This window comes from Schistocerca americana, chromosome X (assembly GCF_021461395.2).
Source record: "Schistocerca americana isolate TAMUIC-IGC-003095 chromosome X, iqSchAmer2.1, whole genome shotgun sequence".
Lineage (NCBI taxonomy): Eukaryota > Metazoa > Arthropoda > Insecta > Orthoptera > Acrididae > Schistocerca > Schistocerca americana.
In genome coordinates, this window is record NC_060130.1 from 948,033,215 (window position 1) to 948,057,418 (window position 24,204).

At 39.4% G+C, this 24,204-nt stretch overlaps 1 protein-coding gene across 2 annotated transcripts in view; it reads right to left on the bottom strand.

Annotated features, from left to right (window-relative positions):
- LOC124555018 (LMBR1 domain-containing protein 2 homolog) overlaps nt 1–24,204 on the bottom strand; it is a 107,301-nt gene that overhangs the window by 40,653 nt on the left and 42,444 nt on the right. For both annotated transcript variants that reach the window (XM_047128764.1, XM_047128763.1), the window contains one exon: nt 14,623–14,833. In XM_047128764.1, the coding sequence (XP_046984720.1) occupies nt 14,623–14,833 (211 nt within the window). The remainder of the gene's footprint in view (nt 1–14,622; nt 14,834–24,204) is intronic.

Genomic DNA, 24,204 nt, shown 5'->3' on the forward strand with positions numbered 1-24,204 from the left:
ATCGGAGATTCTATGCCTAAAACTGTAGTAGTTCCAAGCTGCACAATCCATGTTCACCCAGGGATAAGAACACATCAATTAAATAAGCATCTGAAGAATGTTCTTTAAGCAAAACGTAGCTTAATGCTAAGTGTTAATTGTAATGCAAATTACAAAGCAGTTTTTATCTGTGTAGGGACAAATTCCCTTCAAGACTACAGTGAAGAAGACAACATCAATGAAACAAGAAATGTGATCACAACAGCAAAAAAATGTATTTCTAGAATCAACAGTGGCAGTAAATGGCATTATCCATAGAAGATCACTGAGTGACAAATATATATGAAAAAATAAACAGTAGAGTCAGAGAACTGTATAACAGTCTAGGAACAATATTTGTAGATCCAAGTATGTTTATAATCACAGGCTGGTTAGCCCAGGATGGCCTGCATTTAAACAGGTTAGGGTCAGCAAAATTCACAGCAAGTGGTTACTGCTATGTGCAAAATTATAAACTTAAGGAGGAAACTAAATGCGATTGATGGCGTGACAAGATGCCAAAAGGAATGAAATGTAAAAATCTGTTAAGTATCAAGTGCCAGAAAGAGATGAACTAAAGATTAATACAAATTTAGATTTTATAAACTACACTCCTGGAAATTGAAATAAGAACACCGTGAATTCATTGTCCCAGGAAGGGGAAACTTTATTGACACATTCCTGGGGTCAGATACATCACACGATCACACTGACAGAACCACAGGCACAGAGACACAGGCAACAGAGCATGCACAATGTCGGCACTAGTACAGTGTATATGCACCTTTCGCAGCAATGCAGGCTGCTATTCTCCGATGGAGATGATCGTAGAGATGCTGGATGTAGTCCTGTGGAACGGCTTGCCATGCCATTTCCACCTGGCGCCTCAGTTGGACCAGCGTTCGTGCTGGACGTGCAGACCGCGTGAGACGACGCTTCATCCAGTGCCAAACATGCTCAATGGGGGACAGATCCGGAGATCTTGCTGGCCAGGGTACTTGACTTACACCTTCTAGAGCACGTTGGGTGGCACGGGATACATGCGGACGTGCAGTGTCCTGTTGGAACAGCAAGTTCCCTTGCCGGTCTAGGAATGGTAGAACGATGGGTTCGATGACGGTTTGGATGTACCGTGCACTATTCAGTGTCCCCTCGACGATCACCAGTGGTGTATGGCCAGTGTAGGAGATCGCTCCCCACACCATGATGCCGGGTGTTGGCCCTGTGTGCCTCGGTCGTATGCAGTCCTGATTGTGGCGCTCACCTGCACGGCGGCAAAGACGCATACCACCATCATTGGCACCAAGGCAGAAGCGACTCTCATCGCTGAAGACGACACGTCTCCATTCGTCCCTCCATTCACACCTGTCGCGACACCACTGGAGGCGGGCTGCACGATGTTGGGGCGTGAGCGGAAGACGGCCTAACGGTGTGCGGGACCGTAGCCCAGCTTCATGGAGACGGTTGCGAATGGTCCTCGCCGATACCCCAGGAGCAACAGTGTCCCTAATTTGCTGGGAAGTGGCGGTGCAGTCCCCTACGGCACTGCGTAGGATCCTACGGTCTTGGCGTGCATCCGTGCGTCACTGCGGTCCGGTCCCAGGTCGACGGGCACGTGCACCTTCCACCGACCACTGGCGACAACATCGATGTACTGTGGAGACCTCACGCCCCACGTGTTGAGCAATTCGGCGGTACGTCCACCCGGCCTCCCGCATGCCCACTATACGCCCTCGCTCAAAGTCCGTCAACTGCACATACGGTTCACGTCCACGCTGTCGCGGCATGCTACCAGTGTTAAAGACTGCAATGGAGCTCCGTATGCCACGGCAAACTGGCTGACACTGACGGCGGCGGTGCACAAATTCTGCGCAGCTAGCGCCATTCGACGGCCAACACCGCGGTTCCTGGTGTGTCCGCTGTGCCGTGCGTGTGATCATTGCTTGTACAGCCCTCTCGCTGTGTCCGGAGCAAGTACGGTGGGTCTGACACACCGGTGTCAATGTGTTCTTTTTTCCATTTCCAGGAGTGTATGTAAAAATGTATAAAACTGTATATGGATGGGTGATAAAGGCAGAAAAAGAAATGTCATGCAAAAAATTCATTCTGAACCATACAAATAAATCAAAGGCAGTATGGTTAGTTGTAAAATCTGAATTTGGTGTCATAGCTGGCAGTATACAAGTTCTGAAAATTAAGATAGGTGGCAAATCTATTGTAAATCCTTCAGAAATATCAGAATATTTCAATGAATTTTTTATAAATGTATCAAAATCAGATCCTGATGCAAGTGAGTCCCTAGGTAATGTCCACACCCCTTTGGTTTCAATCAGGAAACTGGAAATTTGTGGTAAGTACTATGGGACCAAACTGCTGAGGTCATCGGCCCCTAGGCTTACACACTATTTAATCTAACTTAAACTAACTTACACTAAGGATGACACACACACACACACACACACACACACACACACACACACACACACACACAATGCCCAAGGGAGAACTCGGACCTCCAACAGGGAGGAGTTTCAATCATGATAACAGGCAAGTTCTAACTAAATTTGAATGGATTACAGCTAAAGATGTAGAAAAAGTAGGAGTCTCCTTTAAAATTAAAAATCTGACTGGGTGTCATGAAATACCCACTACAGTAATTACAATAGTTTATAGTATATCATCAGGACCCCATCTGAAATAATAAACCAGTCATTTGCAGAAGGATGCTTCCCAGATGCTCTGCAGTACATAGCTGCAAAGCCATTAGTCAAGAATGGCTTAAAGGATGACGTAGGAAACTACCGACCAGTAAGTCTTCTTCCAATATTTTAAAAAATATTCGAAAAAGTTGTTGCTGTCAAAATTCAAATTTCATGGCAAAATCCAATATCATCACATTAAACCAATTCGGGTTCAAGGAAAGCAAGAGTACAACACATGCCATCGACAAATTTGTTCAGAAAAGTTTCTTACCTCTGCACAATCCCAAAAAGTCACAGGAATTTTCTGTGACCTTACCAACACAACTGGATCAACCACTCTCTACTGTTACATAAATTAGAAAGATACAGAATAAATGGCAGTACATTGAAATGGTTCAAATCATATTTAACAGACAGAATGCAAAGGGTAGTAATTGTAATGTCAGGTACAGGAAACTGTTACTCAGAATGGAAAATTATTTTACAGGGAGTCCCAGGAGGTTCCATCTTAGGCAGAGTCCTGTTTTTATTTTATGTAAATGCTTTATCTCTAAGTATAACATCCCACCCAGTTTTACTGGGCAGACCGGATTGTCATCCATCCAAGTGCTAGCCCAGTCTGACAGTGCTTAACTTCAGTGATCCGATGGGAACCGGTGTTACCACTGTGGCAAGGCCATTGGCACGCCTCGATACAAGGCAATGAAAATTTATAATAAATTTTAAAAATGAAAAACTTTCACAGTATGGAGCTAGGTTTACCGAAGATAAAATTATTTGCCATCCTAGTGCAAAAATATTATTCACTCATGGAATTTTTAAATGACAATGATTTTTTTGCAGAGTAATAAAACAAACTTGTAATGGTTTTTATAAATTAAGATTGTGTTTTTTTTTCAGTTTGACACATTGTATGTGTATCTGGTACATTATTTATATTGACAAGTCTCCTGTACTTCAAATCAGTGATTTATATATATATATATACAGGGTGTTTCAAAAATGACCGGTATATTTGAAACGGCAATAAAAACTAAACGAGCAGTGATATAAATACACCGTTTGTTGCAATATGCTTGGGACAACAGTACATTTTCAGGCAGACAAAGTTTCGAAATTACAGTAGTTACAATTTTCAACAACAAATGGTGCTGCGGTCTGGGAAACTCTATAGTACGATATTTTCCACATATCCACCATGCGTAGCAATAATATGGCGTAATCTCTGAATGAAATTACCCGAAACCTTTGACAACGTGTCTGGCAGAATGGCTTCACATGCAGATGAGATGTACTGCTTCAGCTGTTCAATTGTTTCTGGATTCTGGCGGTACACCTGGTCTTTCAAGTGTCCCCACAGAAAGAAGTCACAGGGGTTCATGTCTGGCGAATAGGGAGGCCAATCCACGCCGCCTCCTGTATGTTTCGGATAGCCCAAAGCAATCACACGATCATCGAAATATTCATTCAGGAAATTAAAGACTTCGGCCGTGCGATGTGGCCGGGCACCATCTTGCATAAACCACGAGGTGTTCACAGTGTCGTCTAAGGCAGTTTGTACCGCCACAAATTCACAAAGAATGTCCAGATAGCGTGATGCAGTAATCGTTTCGGATCTGAAAAATGGGCCAATGATTCCTTTGGAAGAAATGGCGGTCCAGACCAGTACTTTTTGAGGATGCAGGGACGATGGGACTGCAACATGGGGCTTTTCGGTTCCCCATATGCGCCAGTTCTGTTTATTGACGAAGTCGTCCAGGTAAAAATAAGCTTTGTCAGTAAACCAAATGCTGCCCACATGCATATCGCCGTCATCAATCCTGTGCACTATATCGTTAGCGAATGTCTCTCGTGCAGCAATGGTAGCGGCGCTGAGGGGTTGCCACGTTTGAATTTTGTATGGATAGAGGTGTAAACTCTGGCGCATGAGACGATACGTGAACGTTGGCGTCATTTGGACCGCAGCTGCAACACGGCGAACAGAAACCCGAGGCCGCTGTTGGATCACCTGCTGCACTAGCTGCGCGTTGCCCTCTGTGGTTGCCGTACGCGGTCGCCCTACCTTTCCAGCACGTTCATCCGTCACGTTCCCAGTCCGTTGAAATTTTTCAAACACATCCTTTATTGTATCGCTTTTCGGTCCTTTGGTTACATTAAACCTCCGTTGAAAACTTCGTCTTGTTGCAACAACACTGTGTTCTAGGCGGTGGAATTCCAACACCAGAAAAATCCTCTGTTCTAAGGAATAAACCATGTTGTCTACAGCACACTTGCACATTGTGAACAGCACACGCTTACAGCAGAAAGACGACGTACAGAATGGCGCACCCACAGACTGCGTTGTCTTCTACATCTTTCACATCACTTGCAGCGCCATCTGTTGTTGAAAATTGTAACTACTGTAATTTCGAAAGTTTGTCCGCCTGAAAATGTACTGTTGTCCCAAGCATATTGCAACAAACGGTGTATTTCCATTGCTGCTCGTTTAGTTTTTATTGTCGTTTCAAATATACCGGTCATTTTTGAAACACCCTGTATATACGTCACGAGACAATAAAATTCCAATTCTGATTCCTCTTGCATAGGGAAAATAATGTGATTGTTAAAAGTAATAAAGTATATTGAGGTATGCAGTTGTCTTGGAAAATCTAATTCTTAAGAAATGCACAATCCTAACAACAAACAAAAGAACAACTTCATTAGCCTTGATGACAGCTTCCACTCTCACAGTCATACGTTCAATCAGGTTCTGGAAGGTTTCTTGGGGAATGGCAGCCCATTCTTCACTGAGTGCTGCACTGAGGAGAGGTATTGATGTCGGCCGATGAGGCCTGGCACAAAGTCGGCATTCCAAAACATCCAAAAGGTGTTCTATAGGATTCCCATCAGGACTCTGTGCAGGTCAGTCCATTACAGGAATTTTATTGTCATGTAACAATTCTGCCACAGGCCATGCATTATGAACAGGTGATCGATCATGTTGAAAGATGCAATCACCATCCTCGAATTGCTCTTCAACAGTGGGAAGCAAGAAGGTGCTTAAAACATCAATGAAGGTCTGTGCTGTGATAGTGCCATGCAAAACAACAAGGGGTGCAAGCCCCCTCCATGAAGAAAACAACCACACCATAACACCACTGCCTCCGAATTTTACTGTTGGCACTACACACGCTGGTAGATGACGTTCACCGGGCATTCACCATACCCACACCCTGTCATCAGATCACCACATTGTAAACAGTGATTTGTCATGCCACACAATGTTTTTTCACTGTTCAGTCATCCAATTTTTATCCTCCTTACACCAAGCAAGACCTTGTTTGGCATTTACCGGTGTGATGTGTAGCTTAAGAGCAGCCGCTTGACCATGAAATCCAAGTTTTCTCACCTCCTGCCTAACTGTCATTGTACTTGCAGTGGATCGTGATGCAGTTTGGAATTCCTGTGTCATGGTCTAGATAGACGTCTGCCTGTTACACATTACGGCCCACTTCAACTGTCCGCAGTCTGTGTCAGCCAACAGACGAGGTCGGCCTGTACGCTTTTGTGCTGTATGTGTCCCTTCACATTTCCACTTCACTATCACATTGGAAACAGTGGACCTAGGAAGGTTGAGGAGTGTGGAAATCCCGCATACACATATGACCCAAGTGACACCCAATCACCTGACCACGTTTAAAGTCCGTGAGTTCCACGGAGGTCCCCATTCTGCTCTCTGACAATATCTAATGACTAATGAGGTTGCTGATATGGCGTACCTGGCAGTAGGTGGCAACACAATGCACCTAATATGAAAAACGTATATTTTTGGGGATGTCCGGATACTTCTGATCACATAATGTATACTTTCAGCATAACAAACAACACAAGTTACCTTAGGTACCCCTAAAAAATGACGTATTTCATTTTAAACATCTTGTCATTGCAACCTATCATAAAATTATATTCATGAACTAAAAACATCTACCATTACAAATTTAGCACATGCATGTACAAATGCATAACAATGAAAGGCTGTACGTAATGACAAAAAGGTAAAGTTTATCAGGTATTTCATATTACTGGACCATTGTGGGGTTGTAAAATATTGCACTTCTAAAAAGTAAACAGAAGATGTGTTCACATATCATTTTTAATTCTGTTTATGAAGCAAAAAGAACCAATACAATGAGAAAAATGCCAACCTCAAAGGTGACATCCGTGTACCTTTGAAAGGCAAAGTAAAAGAGTAAGTGGAATTTGCAATGAAAGAACATCACAATTTGATGTTCCATCACAGGAAGCAGTGGTCAAATGCTTTGATACAAATGTCATCTGTGGAATGAGAATATTCGTAGGCACCAGATCTAAAAGCATACTACTTAGAAGAAATCACATACTTTTCTTCAGCCCAGGTTAGTTGTGTAATGTTTTTTTCTTTCTTATAACAATAAAAAAATCAGCAACAATGACACTTTGGTGATAATCAGAACTTGTTAGTTAACATGCTAACAAGAAGCAAGTAGATGAATCTTATAAAATGATGATTTTTTAATAGGCACATGGATAACACCAGGCAAATACTTACAAAATATTCTTAAGATTGGCTGGCAGTCTTGGATTTTATAGAACAGTTCTGTTGAAATCTTTAGCACCAAATCACATTAGGATAGATGGGAGCTAAATCATAGCAAATATATTTCAAATATAGGACTGTGGTACAGATGAGATTTCCATGAACAAACACATAACATTAAACACTAAAATGTTGCTCACCCTGAACTACAAAGCTGCACATAAAAATACAGGATTATGAAAGTTCAACCCATGGATAACTTGTGTAGCTTTTGCAGATGTCCACTATTGTGTATAAGTGTCACATCACCCCATAAATTGATTTCTCAGATCTTAGAAAGTACAAAGATAATACTGGAAAAATCAAAGTAACTTTGGTATAAATATAACTGGAACTTCAATTCCTCATGGACAATTCTATTCTTACTTCAATTCTGCCTAACAGATGGCAGAAGTTGTTGATATCTAATGAGAACTGCTGTCCCATTAAAAAAAAAAAAAATTACACAGGTTCAATGTGACTGCTTAGGTGTTGCCTCATCAGTCAGTGTTGAAGTGGTTCCAACAGGTCCAGCACAACTGGCACGTAGATGCAAATCCACATTCAGTTCAAAAGCAGACAAGAGGAACACAATAGTACTATTAGATGAAGTACAATACATTAATAAAGCACAAGAATTCATTTTACAAAATAATACAACAAAATTAAATATCTGACCCAACAAACAGATTCCAGACAACCATACATAACTCACTTGAAAATATAGACAACATACTGGATAACACAGAAAGAAGACAACTGATACAGAATAATCCTGCACCTGTCCTCCGATGGCAACCAAAAAATTCAGATGCCAAACATCCCAGTCAGACCCACAGCAAACTTCTAAAAAGCTTCCCACTTACAAGCTTGCAGTTAAAACTGCTGCCTGAAACTTTCAAGTCCAAGAAGACAGAACCTCTAAAGACACTACAAGGTTAATACAACATACAAAATATATAAGAATTCCATACACATTAATATTCCTCTAATTCAATACAGAAATCATGTATTCCAATATACCAGTAACAGAAATAATAGACTTCACAGGACAAAAAATCTGAAGACATGCAGGCAATTCCCTGATGGACAGATTAATGAAATACATTAGTACAGCTTGTATAGGAACAGAAGTACTTCCAGTCCAACAATGAGTTTTATTTACAAGATGATGGATTACCAATGGGATCCCCAGTTTCAGGACCCTTAGCAAATATTTTTATACTCTCATCAGTACTGTTTATAATGAAGTTAAACTATGCCAAACTAATAATTTATACAAAAGTAGTTGCAAAAGAATACAACATATTATACCGATTCAGATGTGTGGGTGACATTCTCTGCTTTATAGAGGAACCACATACAAAAATTATAAACTACATGCTGACATTAACAAGATACACTAAAAGAAAAAATTCACGACTGAAAAATCAAATTAACTTTCTAGACATAACACTAAAAAAAAGCAAATACACAAAATTTGTCATAAACCTACAACTGACACAATCATCTACCACACCTCAGACCATTCAAAAACACAAAAACAAGCGGCATTTCTACACATGCTAAATACAGTGTCACTCAACAAAGAAAACTTTCAAAAAGAACTAGGCATCATAATGCAGCAGCCACAAACAATACATACAATGGTAACAGTCGTAAAGCTAAACCACAAAATTAAAAGAAACAAAGGAACTGTAAAAAGTCAAAGCCACAAACAACACAACAAAAACACACACACACACACACACACACACACACACACACACACACACACACACACACACAAACACACAAAACCATAATAACAACACAGAATAATCCAGAAAATATAACAACCTCACACATAAAAATCAAAATTTTCAAACGATAAGGCATAACATAGCATACACAACATACAATTCTATCCAAAAAATATATTCCAAAACTGACAAGACACACGGACTTATACCAGAAAGCAGGTGTATATCTAGCACAATGTAATACACTTGATGGCAAGTTCATTGTGCAAACAGATCGAATGTTTGATGTCCAATACAAAGAATACACAAGAGAAAGGAACTATGGGCAAATCACTCCACATTTTCAGAGCATCTCAGATAACATAATACCACATCCACATCTAGAGAAGAAGACAAGAAACTAATAAGAATAAACAGTAAAAGACATCATCTATTTTTTCAACACATGGACAGGTGGCAGCTCCTTCAGCAGGGCCCAAGCAGGCACATACAAGGAGGGGTCTACTAGTTCTCAAATGTATTATGGAGCCCCTTAGGTAAATAGCATCCAGGACCGGAAGGAAAGCCAATGTGCCTTTCGTGTGTCTGCCAGAGGTGGGGTGGGGTGGAGAGGGTGGAGACATCTGAGACATCTGAGATGTGGACGCGGCCCTGCCTGTGGCTATTGAGTGTGCAGGGTGCAGTCTGCAAGTTGTGGTTCACATCAGCATTAATGACATCAGTAGCTTTCGTTCTAAGGCAATCCACAGCTCATACACAAGTGGCTGAAGGGAGTGGTGAAGACTACCGAACTTGTGCATGGAGTGCAAGCAGAGCTCGTATTTTGCAGTGTTGTTCCTAGAACTGATCGGGGTCCTTTGGTTTGGAGCTGAGTGGAGGGTCTCAACCAAAGACTCTGTAAATTCTATGAAAATCTAGGCTGCAAATTTCTGGACCTGCATCATAGGGTAAAGAAGTGTAGGACTTCCCTAGATAGGTCATGGGTGCACTAGACAAAGGAAGCAGCTACTCTGGTAGCAGAGTAGTTGTGGAAAGCACATGGGGATTTTTAGACTAGGTGGCAGTTCAAGGTCCTCTGATGAACTTTCACAAGTCAGTACACAAAGAGCTAAACCATATCGTGTATAACGAAGAGACACTTCGACTATCAAAATATTAACAGTGATTTTCAAAGTATTCCAAACAAAGTTCTTGAACATACTGCACTCCAGGAAAGTTGTCACACTCAAATTATTCTGGGAACCAAGAGCTGGCTGAATCCTGTACACTATTCCATATGACATTGTTGAATGAAAATTCATAAAATTGTGAACTCACCGATTTGTCTCTACCCAAGATTTGCAGAGATTCTAATTTCTAAGTACAACCTACTGCATTCTTTTGGTTAGATATGATCTCCATTGTTTGGCTGTACCATCAGTTCCATAAAACCTCAGTTTAACTGGGAGAATATTATGGCTTACACAGTTACACACCTTAGATAGGTCACAGAAAATACCAACTAGTGCTATTGTTATTTAATGCTTTTAAAATATAGTGAGTGAATGTATAAATGGCACTCACTGTTGACCAGCTTTTCTGAAATACAAACCACGATTTACTGAGGATGATACTGTTGCTCAGGTAGAATACTATTCTAGAATACACAACCGCCTCAAATATTTTGGAAAATGATGTCAGCAATGAAATGGCTCAGAAGTTATTGATGACTCTTCTTCAGTCTCTCTGGAAAAATGCCCAGTTAGTGATGCATTACGTATTTCAGAAAAGATAGTGCTTATTATATGGAAACAAGTATTTAGTACTTTGTTGAAAACACTGTCAGATCCAGATCAGCTTTTATTTTTAAGAGAATATATAATTTTCTAAATTTCAGAAGCAGAAGTGGATGAGACATACATATAATGGAATTTTATGAAAGTTGCTTTTTCAACGTACTGTTCTGATTGTTCTCTTGAACTACTTGTCCCTACATTTTTGACTACATTTAAGAAATGTTTATTAAACATATCTGCTAACTGCAACTGATGTTATCCTGTTCTGTGGATTGTTACCCTGTCTTTCTTTTCACTACACTCCAAATAGCTTTAAATCTGTTGTTGGAATTAGTGGTTTATAACATAATGTGTATATTCCCTGATTTTTAACAACTTTTCTCAGTAATTTTGAGTTGTTCCTGCAGTGTTCAACTACTACAGGAGCTTTGTTGTTGTCAACAGATACATTATCCTTTTTATTTCACAATATCCTTTAATTCCTCTAGTGAGCCATGGTTTTTTTAAATGGCTGTATAATGCCATTTCTGACTAGCTGAGGCAGAAAGCCGTTTTCAAATACTGAAATGAATTTATCATGGAATAGGTTAAATTTTATGTCAGCATTTGGTTCACCATACATTTCATCCAAGTCATCTCCTGTAAACTACTCTTAAAAATGCTTGTCTTAGAATCATTAATTATTCTTATTTCTACCAAGAAGTATCTGTACTGGAAGGCACTGTATCCTAAGTAACTGTGCATCATGATCAGAGAGAGCTTGCTGCTGTCTGGCAGACAGTTTAGTAAGGAGTCAAATGGCTCAAAATTACCCAGTTGGAAACTACATACAGTTACAATTATAAGTTAACTATTATTCCATTTTAATTTACATGTGTACACTTCTATGTGCTGATCACTAGAAAATCTATTTGTTCTAATGTCTCTGAGTTTGTGTTCTGTCTTAATATATATACCAACTACTCCTTTTCCCATATTAGTTCATTATTTGTAAGGTTCTAGAGCGTAATCTTTTATATTTAACTTCTATATTCCTATGGTTATCTGGCACTCACATAGGCACTGGGCATCTGTCTTTTCAGAGATCTCTAAATTCTTGAAACAGACAAGAATCTCTACTAGGTTGTTATTAAATCCTCTAAAATTCTGAATAAATAAGCTAACCATACTTTTCTGGGCATTCTTCAGCATTTTATGGGACTATTATGTTGTTTTAACTTGTTTCACAACAGGGTGTATGATTCCTGACTATAATCTAAAAGAAGGCACCTTCTGATGCCAGCAGACAGTTTAAAATATGCCATTGTCAAGTCTCTCTACAAAAAAACAGGACACCACAGACGTCAATAATTACCAGCCAGTAGCCCTGCTGACAGCACTTTCAAAAATTGTCGAGAAAGTAATGTACTCAACAGCGGTTAGCCATTTCAACAGTAATGGGATACTTAGTAAATCACAGTTCAAATTTCAAAAATTCTGTTCCACTGAGGCAGCAATATAGAATTTCACTGCCCACATAATAGAGTCTTGAAATAGTAGAATGTCACCAATAGGAATTTTCTGTGACTTATCCAAAGCATTTGATTGTGTGAACCAAGACGTTATGCTACAGAAATTACAATTCTATGGTGTAAATGGAACAGCATGTGAGTGATTTAAGTAATATCTACAGAACAGGAAGCAAAAAGTTTCTTGATATGGTTTAAGGGATTTAAGGAAATTCACCAATTCATCTAACTGGGGTGAAATAAAATTAGGTGTTCCACAGTGTTCGATCATGGTTCCCCTTCTGTTCTTGATATATTTGAATGACCTCCCTTCTTATGTGAAACAAGAACCCAAACTGACACTGTTTGCTGATGATAAAAACATCATTATTAATCCAGTAAAAGAAACTCCAATACACAATGAAACAAATAATGTCTTTAGAAATGTTATTGGTTGGTTTTCTGTGAATGGACTTTGAAAATACACAGTACATCCAATTTTCTGCTGCCGGGAGTGCAGTTCCTTCAATAAATATAACACATCACCAGAAGTCAGTAGCCACAGTAGAGTATACAAAGTTTTTGGGTGTACATATAAATGAGAATCTTAATTGGAAAATTCACATACTGGAACTCCTAAAGCGGCTAGGTTCAGCAACTTTTGCTACCAGAATAATTGCCAATTTTGAGGACACAGAAATTAGTAAGCTAACATACTTTGCATACTTTCACTCTCTGATGTCATACGGAATAATATTTTGGGGTAACTCAACAAAAAAATGGTTCAAATGGCTCTGAGCACTATGGGACTTTACATCTGGGGTCATCAGTCCCCTAGAACTTAGAACTACTTAAAACTAACTAACCTAAGGACATCACACACATCTATGCCTGGCGCAGGATTCGAACCTGCGACAGTAGAGGTCACGCAGTTCCAGAATGAAGCGTCTAGTACCGCTCGGCCACAGCAGTGGCGATAACTCAACACTTAGACAGAAAGTATTCACTACTCAAAAGAAAGTGGTTAGAATAACGTGTGCAGTTCATAGTCGCACAGCTTGTAGGCACCTGTTTAAAAGGTTAGGAAGTCTTACAACAGCCTCACAGGTCATTTCCTCAGTAATGATATTTTTTCTCAACAACATGGACCAGTTTAAAAGCAACAGTGACATTCACGATTATAATACCGGAAGAAAGAGAGACTTACACTATCCTCTACTTAACCTATCCTTGGCACAGAAAGGGGTAAAATCTGCTGCTGGAAAATATTTCGATAAATTACCAGATGAAATAAAAGTCTGACAGACAGCAGTAATAGTTTCAAAAATAAATTGAAATCATATCTCCTTGACAAATCCTTCTATACCATAGATGAATTCTTGAATAGGAATAAATAAATCTATAGGTATAATATATTCATTTTGTGCCATTTAAGGGAATGGGGCAGGTAATAAAAATTTTAAGCTTTAAAAAAAAACACTTGATTCATGTGTGCATTTCTTATGCACTTGACACATCTCATATCATAACGGTTTACTGCGAGACTGATCAATGGAACACGTAACTAACTAGGCAGAGGGATCTTGCTGTGTGCGACGGTAGCCCCTCATACACTTTCTGCACGAAGCTCAGCCAATTTATCTCTATTCTCATTACTGTGTGAGCCATGTCTAGTGCATCCCCAGCTCCCAATTGTAGCAATAGGCACTATACTCATATTGAGATTTCATTTCAGTCAGTAGCATCCTGCTCAACTCTGTGTTCACACGGCTCACAGCAGTGTTAACCCAGGACTTGTCATGGTTCTCTAAGATCTCCACTAAACTCACACTTGTGTGTGAAGTTGCTACTCTTATTCCATCCAGGTCACCCTCAAAGTTGTAATTTTTGTCTTTAGCCAGGCTGTTTCCTGCTCTACCTACTACAATGAGAGGGAGGGGAGGAGGGAGAGAAGGGGGGAGGAGGGAGGGGGAGAGAGAGAGAGAGAGAGAGAGAGAGAGAGAGAGAGAGAGAGAGAGAGAGAGAGAGAGAGAGAGAGAGATATGAACACGCCAAATTAAATCCACCGAAGATACCTTAATTTAAATGGCTAAAAACATCTTGAACATAAATATATATTGCAGCAAGAAAAAGGTATTTGAATTTATAAAATGAATATTAACATACTGGCTATGTATAATGGCATTGCACAGAAATTTGTTTTATTAAATCAATTCTTTTTATGTGCTTCCCTATTTCAATAACACCATTCTTTCAATAACTAAATAACAAAAAATGTTCCAAAATCTAATGGCAGAAACAAACCTCCAAAACATCGTCAAGTGCTTCTTCAGCTTCAAGCTTCTCTAAACTCAGTTTTCCAGCTTTGAAATATGCATAGTTTAGAGAATAACCTTTCTTACTCGCATTCCATAGTGATCGAGGAACAGCCACAAGAGCATAACCGAGAAGAAGAATTAACAGGAATAATCCCCATGTGTTACTGGCTGATGATGCAATAGTCTTCAGATTCTGACTGAAAAAAATTATATATAACAGAATTTCATTAACACTGTTCCTTATTGACACACAGTGATAACAGGATGTATGTTTCACAGGTACATTAATATACAGTCTTATGAGAAAATCAAAGGTTACAAATAATCCTGTATTCAGGAATAATCTGTGTAATCTACAGTTGCCATAGTTGTAGTAGTGGTACGACTACTCTGCATATATCTGCAGCCAACTGAATGGCAATGTCATTTTTATAAGCAAGACCTTTACAAGTTAGTTATTGCCAAATAAGAAAACTACTCCAATCTGACAATGGTCTCCTATCGAGATCACAGAACATGTTGATTTACTCTATGGTCTTAGAAACAAGATAATGCCTCTGACACTGGAAGAAGCATCAAGGACAAAGACACTGATTACTGGTATTTCCTTTGTACCTGAGCTAATATCTCATTCTCTAGGCAACAGTATGGAACTGTACTGAACGCCTTCTGCTAGTCAAGGAGCCCAGCATCAACTGCCTGAATACTTAAGCAAATTCAATCTATAAGAAAAAAATATAAATGGCGATGTTTAGAGTACAAATAAGAGTACAAATTAATTGGCAATATGAATGTAAAATGACTTGTTTCATATCACGACGATTTATTGTGCAAAATGATCCATGGAACATGAAAGTAACTAAGTAAGTAAGTAACCAACCAACCAACCAACCAACCAACCAACCAACCAACCAAAGCACAAACACTACAGTAATTAAAATAAGTGTGTACCTCAAATATGCCACAGAGAACTGTGAGTCTGGCAGTTGGGCCACAGCAGCTGGAGACAGTGGCCAGAGTGTGTAAGGCAGAAGTGGGGCTTCAACATATGTACATAGGAAGACACCACTCTCAACTCTTTTCGAGAGCACTGAGTTTGAAATTTTGTGTGTGCTAATACACTTTGTATGGTCGCCACTCCTCAAAATCCTCCATAAAAAGGTTAGCCACCAGAGGAGACAGAGGGCTGCCCATGGCAACACCGTCAGACTGTTCAAAATATTCCTGGTTAAACATAAAATAAGTTGAGGAAAGAGCATGTCGAAACAAAGCAGTGACGTCCAATTCAAACTGTTGACCAATTAGAATCAAGGAATCTGCAAGAGGTACTTTTGTGAAAAGAGAAACTACATCAAAACTCACTAGAAGATCTGAACTACTTACCGTATTTACTCGTATCTAAGCCGCACTTTTTTCCGGTTTTTGTAATCCAAGAAACCGCCTGCGGCTTAGAATCGAGTGCAAAGCAAGCGGAAGTCCTGAAAAATGTTGGTAGGTCCCACCACAACTAACTTCTGCCGTCAAATATATGTAGCGCTACACAGGCATGCTTTGTAGGCACAAAGATAAATACTGGCGCCAAAACCTCTGCGTCAGTAAATAAATTTAAAAGAAAAGGTAGAAGACGAGCTTTTTTTTCTCCGCCCCGAGTTTCGACCACTGCATTTTCATACATTATCCAACGAAGTAAATACAAATTCCGTATTGTTCATCTTAGAATGTAGCAGAATTTCAATGTACTACAAAAATCCGACTGGCAAGATTGTTTGGGATGTTTGTCAATATGGCCAACTCTACGTTCTGAATTTTTTCCTACCAGTGAGAAGAGATGGTTGCTAATAGGAACCTGATGAAATGTGAATCACATGCAGTATTCTCTTCACCATAAGAATAATACGAATATAAACATTTTGCCATGTATTCTTGCGTGTTTGCTGCTATCTCATTTAAATCCTGTCTGCCTAATAAACTACGAAACTAGAGTGAGACAACAGCAACCGCGGAAGAACATACGTATCGTGTCATGTTTATATTCGTATTATTCTTATGCGTAATAGTGATACAGTCAGAAATGAAGCACAGCAACTGACTAGATTTTTAAATCTAAGATGACTCTAATTTCTATGCAGAATTTGATGTACTAAAGAAGCGGCCGCAAAGATTTTCAAACGGTGAAAAATTTTCGCCTAACTCTCGTTCAGAACATGTTCTGTCATACGCAGTCTATTATTTGGTTCTTGTTGATCATTATCAAAGAAAGCAGCAGTGTAAGTAACAACAAATAGCAGTCTCTTGCCATTGTTTCGCTAATGAGACGATTCCTCTCTCTTTTTTTAAAAAATTGTAAGCGGCGGTAGCGCGCACAAAAGCAAGCCATGCCGCGAGCGGCGACAGGCCGTAAACACGCACTATCAGAATGCGACAAACAATGCATGACACAGTATAGTAATGCATTTTCAGCTTAGAGTGACGTAAACACCTATAACAAAGAAGACGGCACTTATCAGATCAAAGGAAAATAAGCAATCGATTCATACCAGATGAAGTACGTGAAAAAGGAAGGGTACCCGTATAAATACGGACGGAGCGCCTGACGCATAGCAATGGCTACCTGGTAAAGCTAAACTGCTAAGCTTACGACTCGAACAAAACTACTGTAGCTGTGTCGTCATTCAATCGACCTAAATTGTGTCTCATATTACAATGGACCAACTTTGTTTCGATTTGGAGGTGCGGCCAAAAACTTTTCTCTCCCCTTGAATTTCAAGTCTCAAATTTCAGGTGCGGCTTAGATTCGGGAATTTTTTTTTTTTTTTCTTTTATCTCGAGTCTCATTTTTCAGGTGCGGCTTAGATTCGAGTAAATACGGTAAGTGGAGAGCCCCCAGTCTGTTGATAAAATCGGCAGAGTTCCGTATATGATGTGAACATTTGCCAACAAATGGTCTCAATATAGAAGCTAGATGTTTGGCTAAATCATATGTGGGTGCGTCAATATTACTCACTATAGGCCGTAAAGGCAGACCTTCTTTATGCACTTTAGGAAGACCATACAGTCTCGATGGAACGCTGCCGTGTGGTCTTAACCGCACACCGTGACTGTATGGTCTTCCTAAAGTGCATAAAGAAGGTCTGCCTTTATGGCCTATAGTGAGTAATATTGACGCACCCACATATGATTTAGCCAAACATCTAGCTTCTATATTGAGACCATTTGTTGGCAAATGTTCACATCATATACGGAACTCTGCCGATTTTATCAACAGACTGGAGGCTCTCCACTTAAGTAGTTCAGATCTTCTGGCGAGTTTTGATGTAGTTTCTCTTTTCACAAAAGTACCTCTTGTGGATTCCTTGATTCTAATTGGTCAACAGTTTGAATTAGACATCACTGATTTGTTTCGACATGCTCTTTCCTTAACTTATTTTATGTTTAACCAGGAATATTTTGAACAGTCTGATGGTGTCGCCATGGGCAGCCCTCTGTCTCCTTTGGTGGCTAACCTTTTAATGGAGGATTCTGAGGAGCGAGCACTTGAATCACAGGTTGTAAACCAACGGTTTTTTGGAGATACGTTGCTGATACTTTCATAGTGTGGCACCATGGTGAAGAAAAGTTTGTGGAGTTTTTTCATCATCTTAACTCCATCTATGAGAATATTTGATTTACTATGGAACTAGAGAAAGATGGCTGCCTTCCATTCCTGGACGTTTTGGTTAAATGGAAGGGTGACGGTTCGATGGGACATTCTTTCTATTGTAAGCCCACTCACACTGATTTGTACTTGCATTCTTCAAGTTGCCATCACCCATCCCAGGCCATGAGTGTACTTAAAACCCTTGTGCACAGTGCACATACGGTACTGGATGCAGAGAATTTGCCTAAGGAACTTGCACATTTAAGGACGGTGTTCAGAGTCAATGGACACTAAAATGTAGACGTTCACGGCCGAAAATGACATGTCCATTATGATTGCCCGGGCTGTTATGCCATGGCTGGTTGATTAATTTTGTCTCAATTCCCAACGTTTCGTCCCCGTCTGCGGGAGACATCTTCAAGGGGGCCTGTAGCTCGATGGAAGGTCCAACACACCCGCTGGCTCGCTACTGATTGTCAGACTGTGTGTGTGTGTGTGTGTGTGTGTGTGTGTGTGTGTGTTTTAATCTGGAAGGGAATCCCTGTTTCTGTAAATATACTTTTGAAGACTAAACAGTATAATTATTTAGTCATCTGTTATAAATGGGTAAACACAAATCTACAGGAAAAATGTGGTTTGCTGTAGAGCTCACAAATACTTTTCTATTTAAAACTGATTTTAGGTGCCATTTTCATTTACCTAGTGTTAATAAATGTTTGTTTTGTTGAACAGCATACCCAGTACAGGTGGCAGAATACAACTGTTCATATGCATTTCACAATAACCTGATGGACTGACACCATTCAAGAATGATTTGTAGATAGTTATAAAATTAAACTGTACTGTTTGATTTATGTTTTTGCACTGATGTTTTTCACGGAAAGTGCCTTCAGTAAATCTTTATTATATGCTTCCATTTACTTCCTCTCAAAACTTGTTAACATTTTTGCTTTATTTTTTAGAGTCATTTATTTTCCTTTTGGGCACCAGTATTTTTTCTTCTTTTCCTTTTGCCTTTCATTTTAGTCATACGGAAATTTGATGGGAAAATGTGGTGGGGGTATTGTAACAATACAAAGCAAAGGCATTTTGTAAATATAACCAATAGTCATTGGCCATTCTTCCACATTTTAGTAAGCTTGTGAACACACACACTCTGTGGTAGACAAATGAGTCATCACATAGTCGGTGTGGGAAAGGCACAGCACAGCAAGGAGCAGGCTTATTCTGTTTCGGGTGCTCATGAGGGCAACAGGTATTGTACTTGACTAAAATGCTTTATTTAATAAGTGAGTTGACCCAGCCTGCATAGTTGTGATTTGGATGAAAAGGAAATTCAACAAATTATATTAGTACAGCAAGAAAATCTCTGACACTTTAAGAAAGAGATAATTAGAATTGTACAGTAATACATAAAATAAGGGAAAGGCAACCAGTCACCTATATCAGATTAATGCGCGGAACACAGTAACACAATAGAAAACAGTATTCACACTACATTTGAGCAGTAACTGCTTTTCTAGCAACAGTACATACATTCACACTCATGACCACACAGGCACCCAAATGTGGCCATGAGTGTGTGTGTGTGTGTGTGTGGGTATCTGCATGGTTGTGTGCTTGAATGTATGTACTGTTGCTATAAAAACAATGCTTGAAAGCTAGTGTGAATACTGCTTTCTGTTATGCACTACTGTGCTCCAGGCATTGATCCCCTACACGTGAGTGGTTCCCTTTACCTTATTTTATGTATTGATGCATCCAGAAATTTCTATTATTATTAAAATTGTATAGTCACATTCTCAGACTGAGCAAAATAATTCTGTTGTGTCATCTCAATGAAAGTTAAGAATGTTTAGCTGTCTGAAAGCAAAAGTGAAATTCATGAAACTGACATCACAGATTACATGACACTGGATATAAATGAGCTTTAAAAAGCTGGTGTCTAATATACCAGAGAAAACATGTCATTGAGTTTTTTCATTTATTTTTTTTTTTTCTTTTGAGATACATTCTAATAACATTAGAGCTCAATTCACTTTGCTTGATAGCTGAGAGACTTTTTATAAAGTAAAATTCATAAAACTACCTCATAAGTATATAAGACTACTAATTCCCTTCTACTTGGATAAGGGCATCAGGTAGATCACTAATCACTAAACTGAAATGTATCGAACTGCTACCTAAGAAATAACTACTTTTCTTGAGAGACTTTGGAATTCATCATGTTTGAATAACTGTGCAATAATGCTGGTTCATAAGTAGGTTTGTAGCCATTTCAGTGTCTTGCCCTTAATTTCACATAACCTTAGTCTGTCCTACATGTCACACAATGATGGGCATACTTAACACTTACAGAAACCATCAATGTTGACTCTTTTCTGTCCAATGCATCCTCAACTCTCAGAGTAGATAATAGAATCTCACCATCTGTAGCGATTCTTCTGTAAACCTGTCTGTGCCTTACACAAGATTTCTTCAGTGTCAAAAACTGGAAAGGAAATTTCTATTCCCTGGGGAGGATTACCTGGCATAAGGACTGGGATTATTACAGCCTTTGTTCTTCAGACATGGAATTTCTGTTTCCCAAATTTTATTAAAAAGATGGAACAATTTTGATCGACATCTTTCAAAAATGTAACAACAACATCATTATGAAGACAAGGACTTTTCTCCATGTTTAAGGATTTTTTTGTGCATTAGAATTCAAATGATGGCAACGACAAAGTAAGAACAGAACTTGTTAAATTTTTCTATCAATCACTGTCTTTAGGCCATGTTCCCTCATCTGATTTAAGAAGGTTTTTATACACTCTGCTCTCTGCAATTATAGCAGAACTAAATTTGAATAATTTTGTACTTTCCATTCTGTAACCTAAATTAACCAGAAACTTTAAAAACACTCTCTTTTACTTTTCGTCACCGTTTTCTTCAAACTGGCCACATTCCCTTCCCAGTCTATAAAAATTGAGTTTTCATGGAAGCCAATATTTTTAAACTCTAAATCTGTTTCTATCGATCTCTAGCAAGACTGTCTGTCAGCTTTTTTTTTTAAATACCAACTACATTTTGTCTCTCTGATTCTGTTCTCGCATTTCTTGCTTTCTACACACATTCTAGTCATAAAGTGATCCAAGCTGTGATCACTTGCAATTTTTCTTGTTTATTATTTACCAACACACGAAAAAGTCAATTCAGAAATAGTTTTAGTTCAAATATAATGAGAAGATATGATGGAATATGATCTCGATTACATATCAGTTTTATGAAAATATGGAACTCAAGAATTCTTCAACCAGTTTCTGATTCTGCAACATTTTACATGTCCTTCTATTATGTTTTTAATGGTTTTGGTCCTTTTGCACTGGGACAAGCAATCTGCATTTTAATGGAACACACTACGATGTTCTTCCTTGTGGTCCTCTTAAAATTATCCCCAATAGTGTTTCTAAAGAGGGAATTGCTATGTATCCAGAATATCTGTCAATAGAAGCACCAATGTGAGCTCTTTTCTAGGTCATTTCACATCACCAAAGGTGCTCTATGCCGAGGTCCCTGCATTTTGAAGTGAAGGTTCTGACGAATGGTATGTCCCTACTTATGAATAATGAGGCAATTTAGCAGTGTTATTTTGTAGAACCACATAAAAAATGAATAAGGAATCAAAAACAGAAAAAACCAGTAACTCTGCCATATGACAAAGCTGGAGAAGCCTCACACATTCATTAACTTATCTCACTCTTTATGATAGGTCCCCAAGCCTGAATTGAGATCACTTTTTTCTAAAACTAGCTCAATAATTCTACAACAATCTAGATATGAAAAAATGTAGTTTATATGACAAAATAGTAGCAATGTATAATCTGAATGCCAGGTAAAATAATGTAATATATATCCTAAAAGTTAATTTGAGGTAAAGTTCCTTCCTCAGGGAGGAATGAGGCATAGGTTGGAAAAGACTGGAAAGGAGTGTCAGATCACTCAGACCCTAGGCTGAGAGGAACCCACCTCTTATGAGGGGAAGAGGAGACAAAGAGTAAATACTAAGTGCATAGATGGAGACCACAAGCTTTACAATTCCATTAATGTATTTTAAAGTTCTTGCTACTACTAACACCAAAACATGTACAAGATAAATAAACCTTATTAATTTTAATTCACATTTATGCTAAACATTTTTAACTGACAAAAAGCTATATTTATTTAATCCTTAATAATTTCATAAATATTTGTCTCTACTAAGTGGCCCATTGGAAAAGGACCCATCCCAACAAATTACTGAAATGACTTTATGTATCCTGGCTCCACTTGTGATCAGTTTACACAATATTGTGATTAAATCATTCTTCACAAGGTTGCAGGGGAAATTTAGTTTTGCAGTACAATTCCTATGTTCCCACTTAAGTCAACGTAGGAACCATCCAAGTACGCAGAGCATATTCACATTGTTTGGCACCTAAAAGTGGCTTGTCTTATTTAGCAATGGCTGGGGCATGGCTGTTTTAACAAATGTTTCAGCTAACATAACTAGTGATGTTGGTAATGAACATAAATCCATGAGGAGAAGGAGTCATAGTTATGAAAAAAACCAGTAGAAATGCATATATGTTGCAAACTGTAGCTTAATTCAATGCTTTTATGGATACACTTCCAGATGTGCTCATTTTGTTGTCTGTAGAACATCTAGGCAATATGCAATTTCTCTCCATGTGTCTGCCAAAATTTCTTCCCTCACTGCCTCTAAAGCAGCCCGCACTCAGCCATTTTTCAGTGTACTCAGCCAGTGTTTCAGCGTCAGGAACTGGGGAACTGAACACTTCATCCGTAACATAAAACAACAACAAAGGCAAGGGGTTAATGTCTAGTTAATGTGGTGCCCATAATATTGCACTGCCTCTATTGATCAATCTGTCCAGAAAGGTTTCACCCAAGAACTGGCAAACAAATAACCTGCTGTGTGGGCAGTGCACCATCTTGATGACACATTACCCATGGTTAAAAGTCATGTAACTGAGAAATGAGATGCTAGATACAAAGCACATGCAGAAGGGTACCCATAAACACTGCATGAGATAAGTTACCATTTGCAACTAACCACATAGCTATATCTATCATAGTTCCTTAGAAATACATTTTTGTAATCAGGAAAAAGACTTTATGCTCATTCTGTATTTCCACCACTAGAAAAAAGATTACTGCACATAAGCTCATTGACATGAACAATGATTTAAGATGAACAGCAAAAATAAGAATTTCACAATGATGGGGCTATGGCTGCACTTGACTGTGGATGGTCTGAGAAAACTTAATGTATGGTTTTGTGGTCAGGAGTATGTTCCTTTAACGTTATGCTAGACCAGAAAAGTATATATACACTCCTGGAAATGGAAAAAAGAACACATTGACACCGGTGTGTCAGACCCACCATACTTGCTCCGGACACTGCGAGAGGGCTGTACAAGCAATGATCACACGCACGGCACAGCGGACACACCAGGAACCGCGGTGTTGGCCGTCGAATGGCGCTAGCTGCGCAGCATTTCTGCACCGCCGCCGTCAGTGTCAGCCAGTTTGCCGTGGCATACGGAGCTCCATCGCAGTCTTTAACACTGGTAGCATGCCGCGACAGCGTGGACGTGAACCGTATGTGCAGTTGACGGACTTTGAGCGAGGGCGTATAGTGGGCATGCGGGAGGCCGGGTGGACGTACCGCCGAATTGCTCAACACGTGGGGCGTGAGGTCTCCACAGTACATCGATGTTGTCGCCAGAAGGTGCACGTGCCCGTCGACCTGGGACCGGACCGCAGCGACGCACGGATGCACGCCAAGACCGTAGGATCCTACGCAGTGCCGTAGGGGACCGCAACGCCACTTCCCAGCAAATTAGGGACACTGTTGCTCCTGGGGTATCAGCGAGGACCATTCGCAAC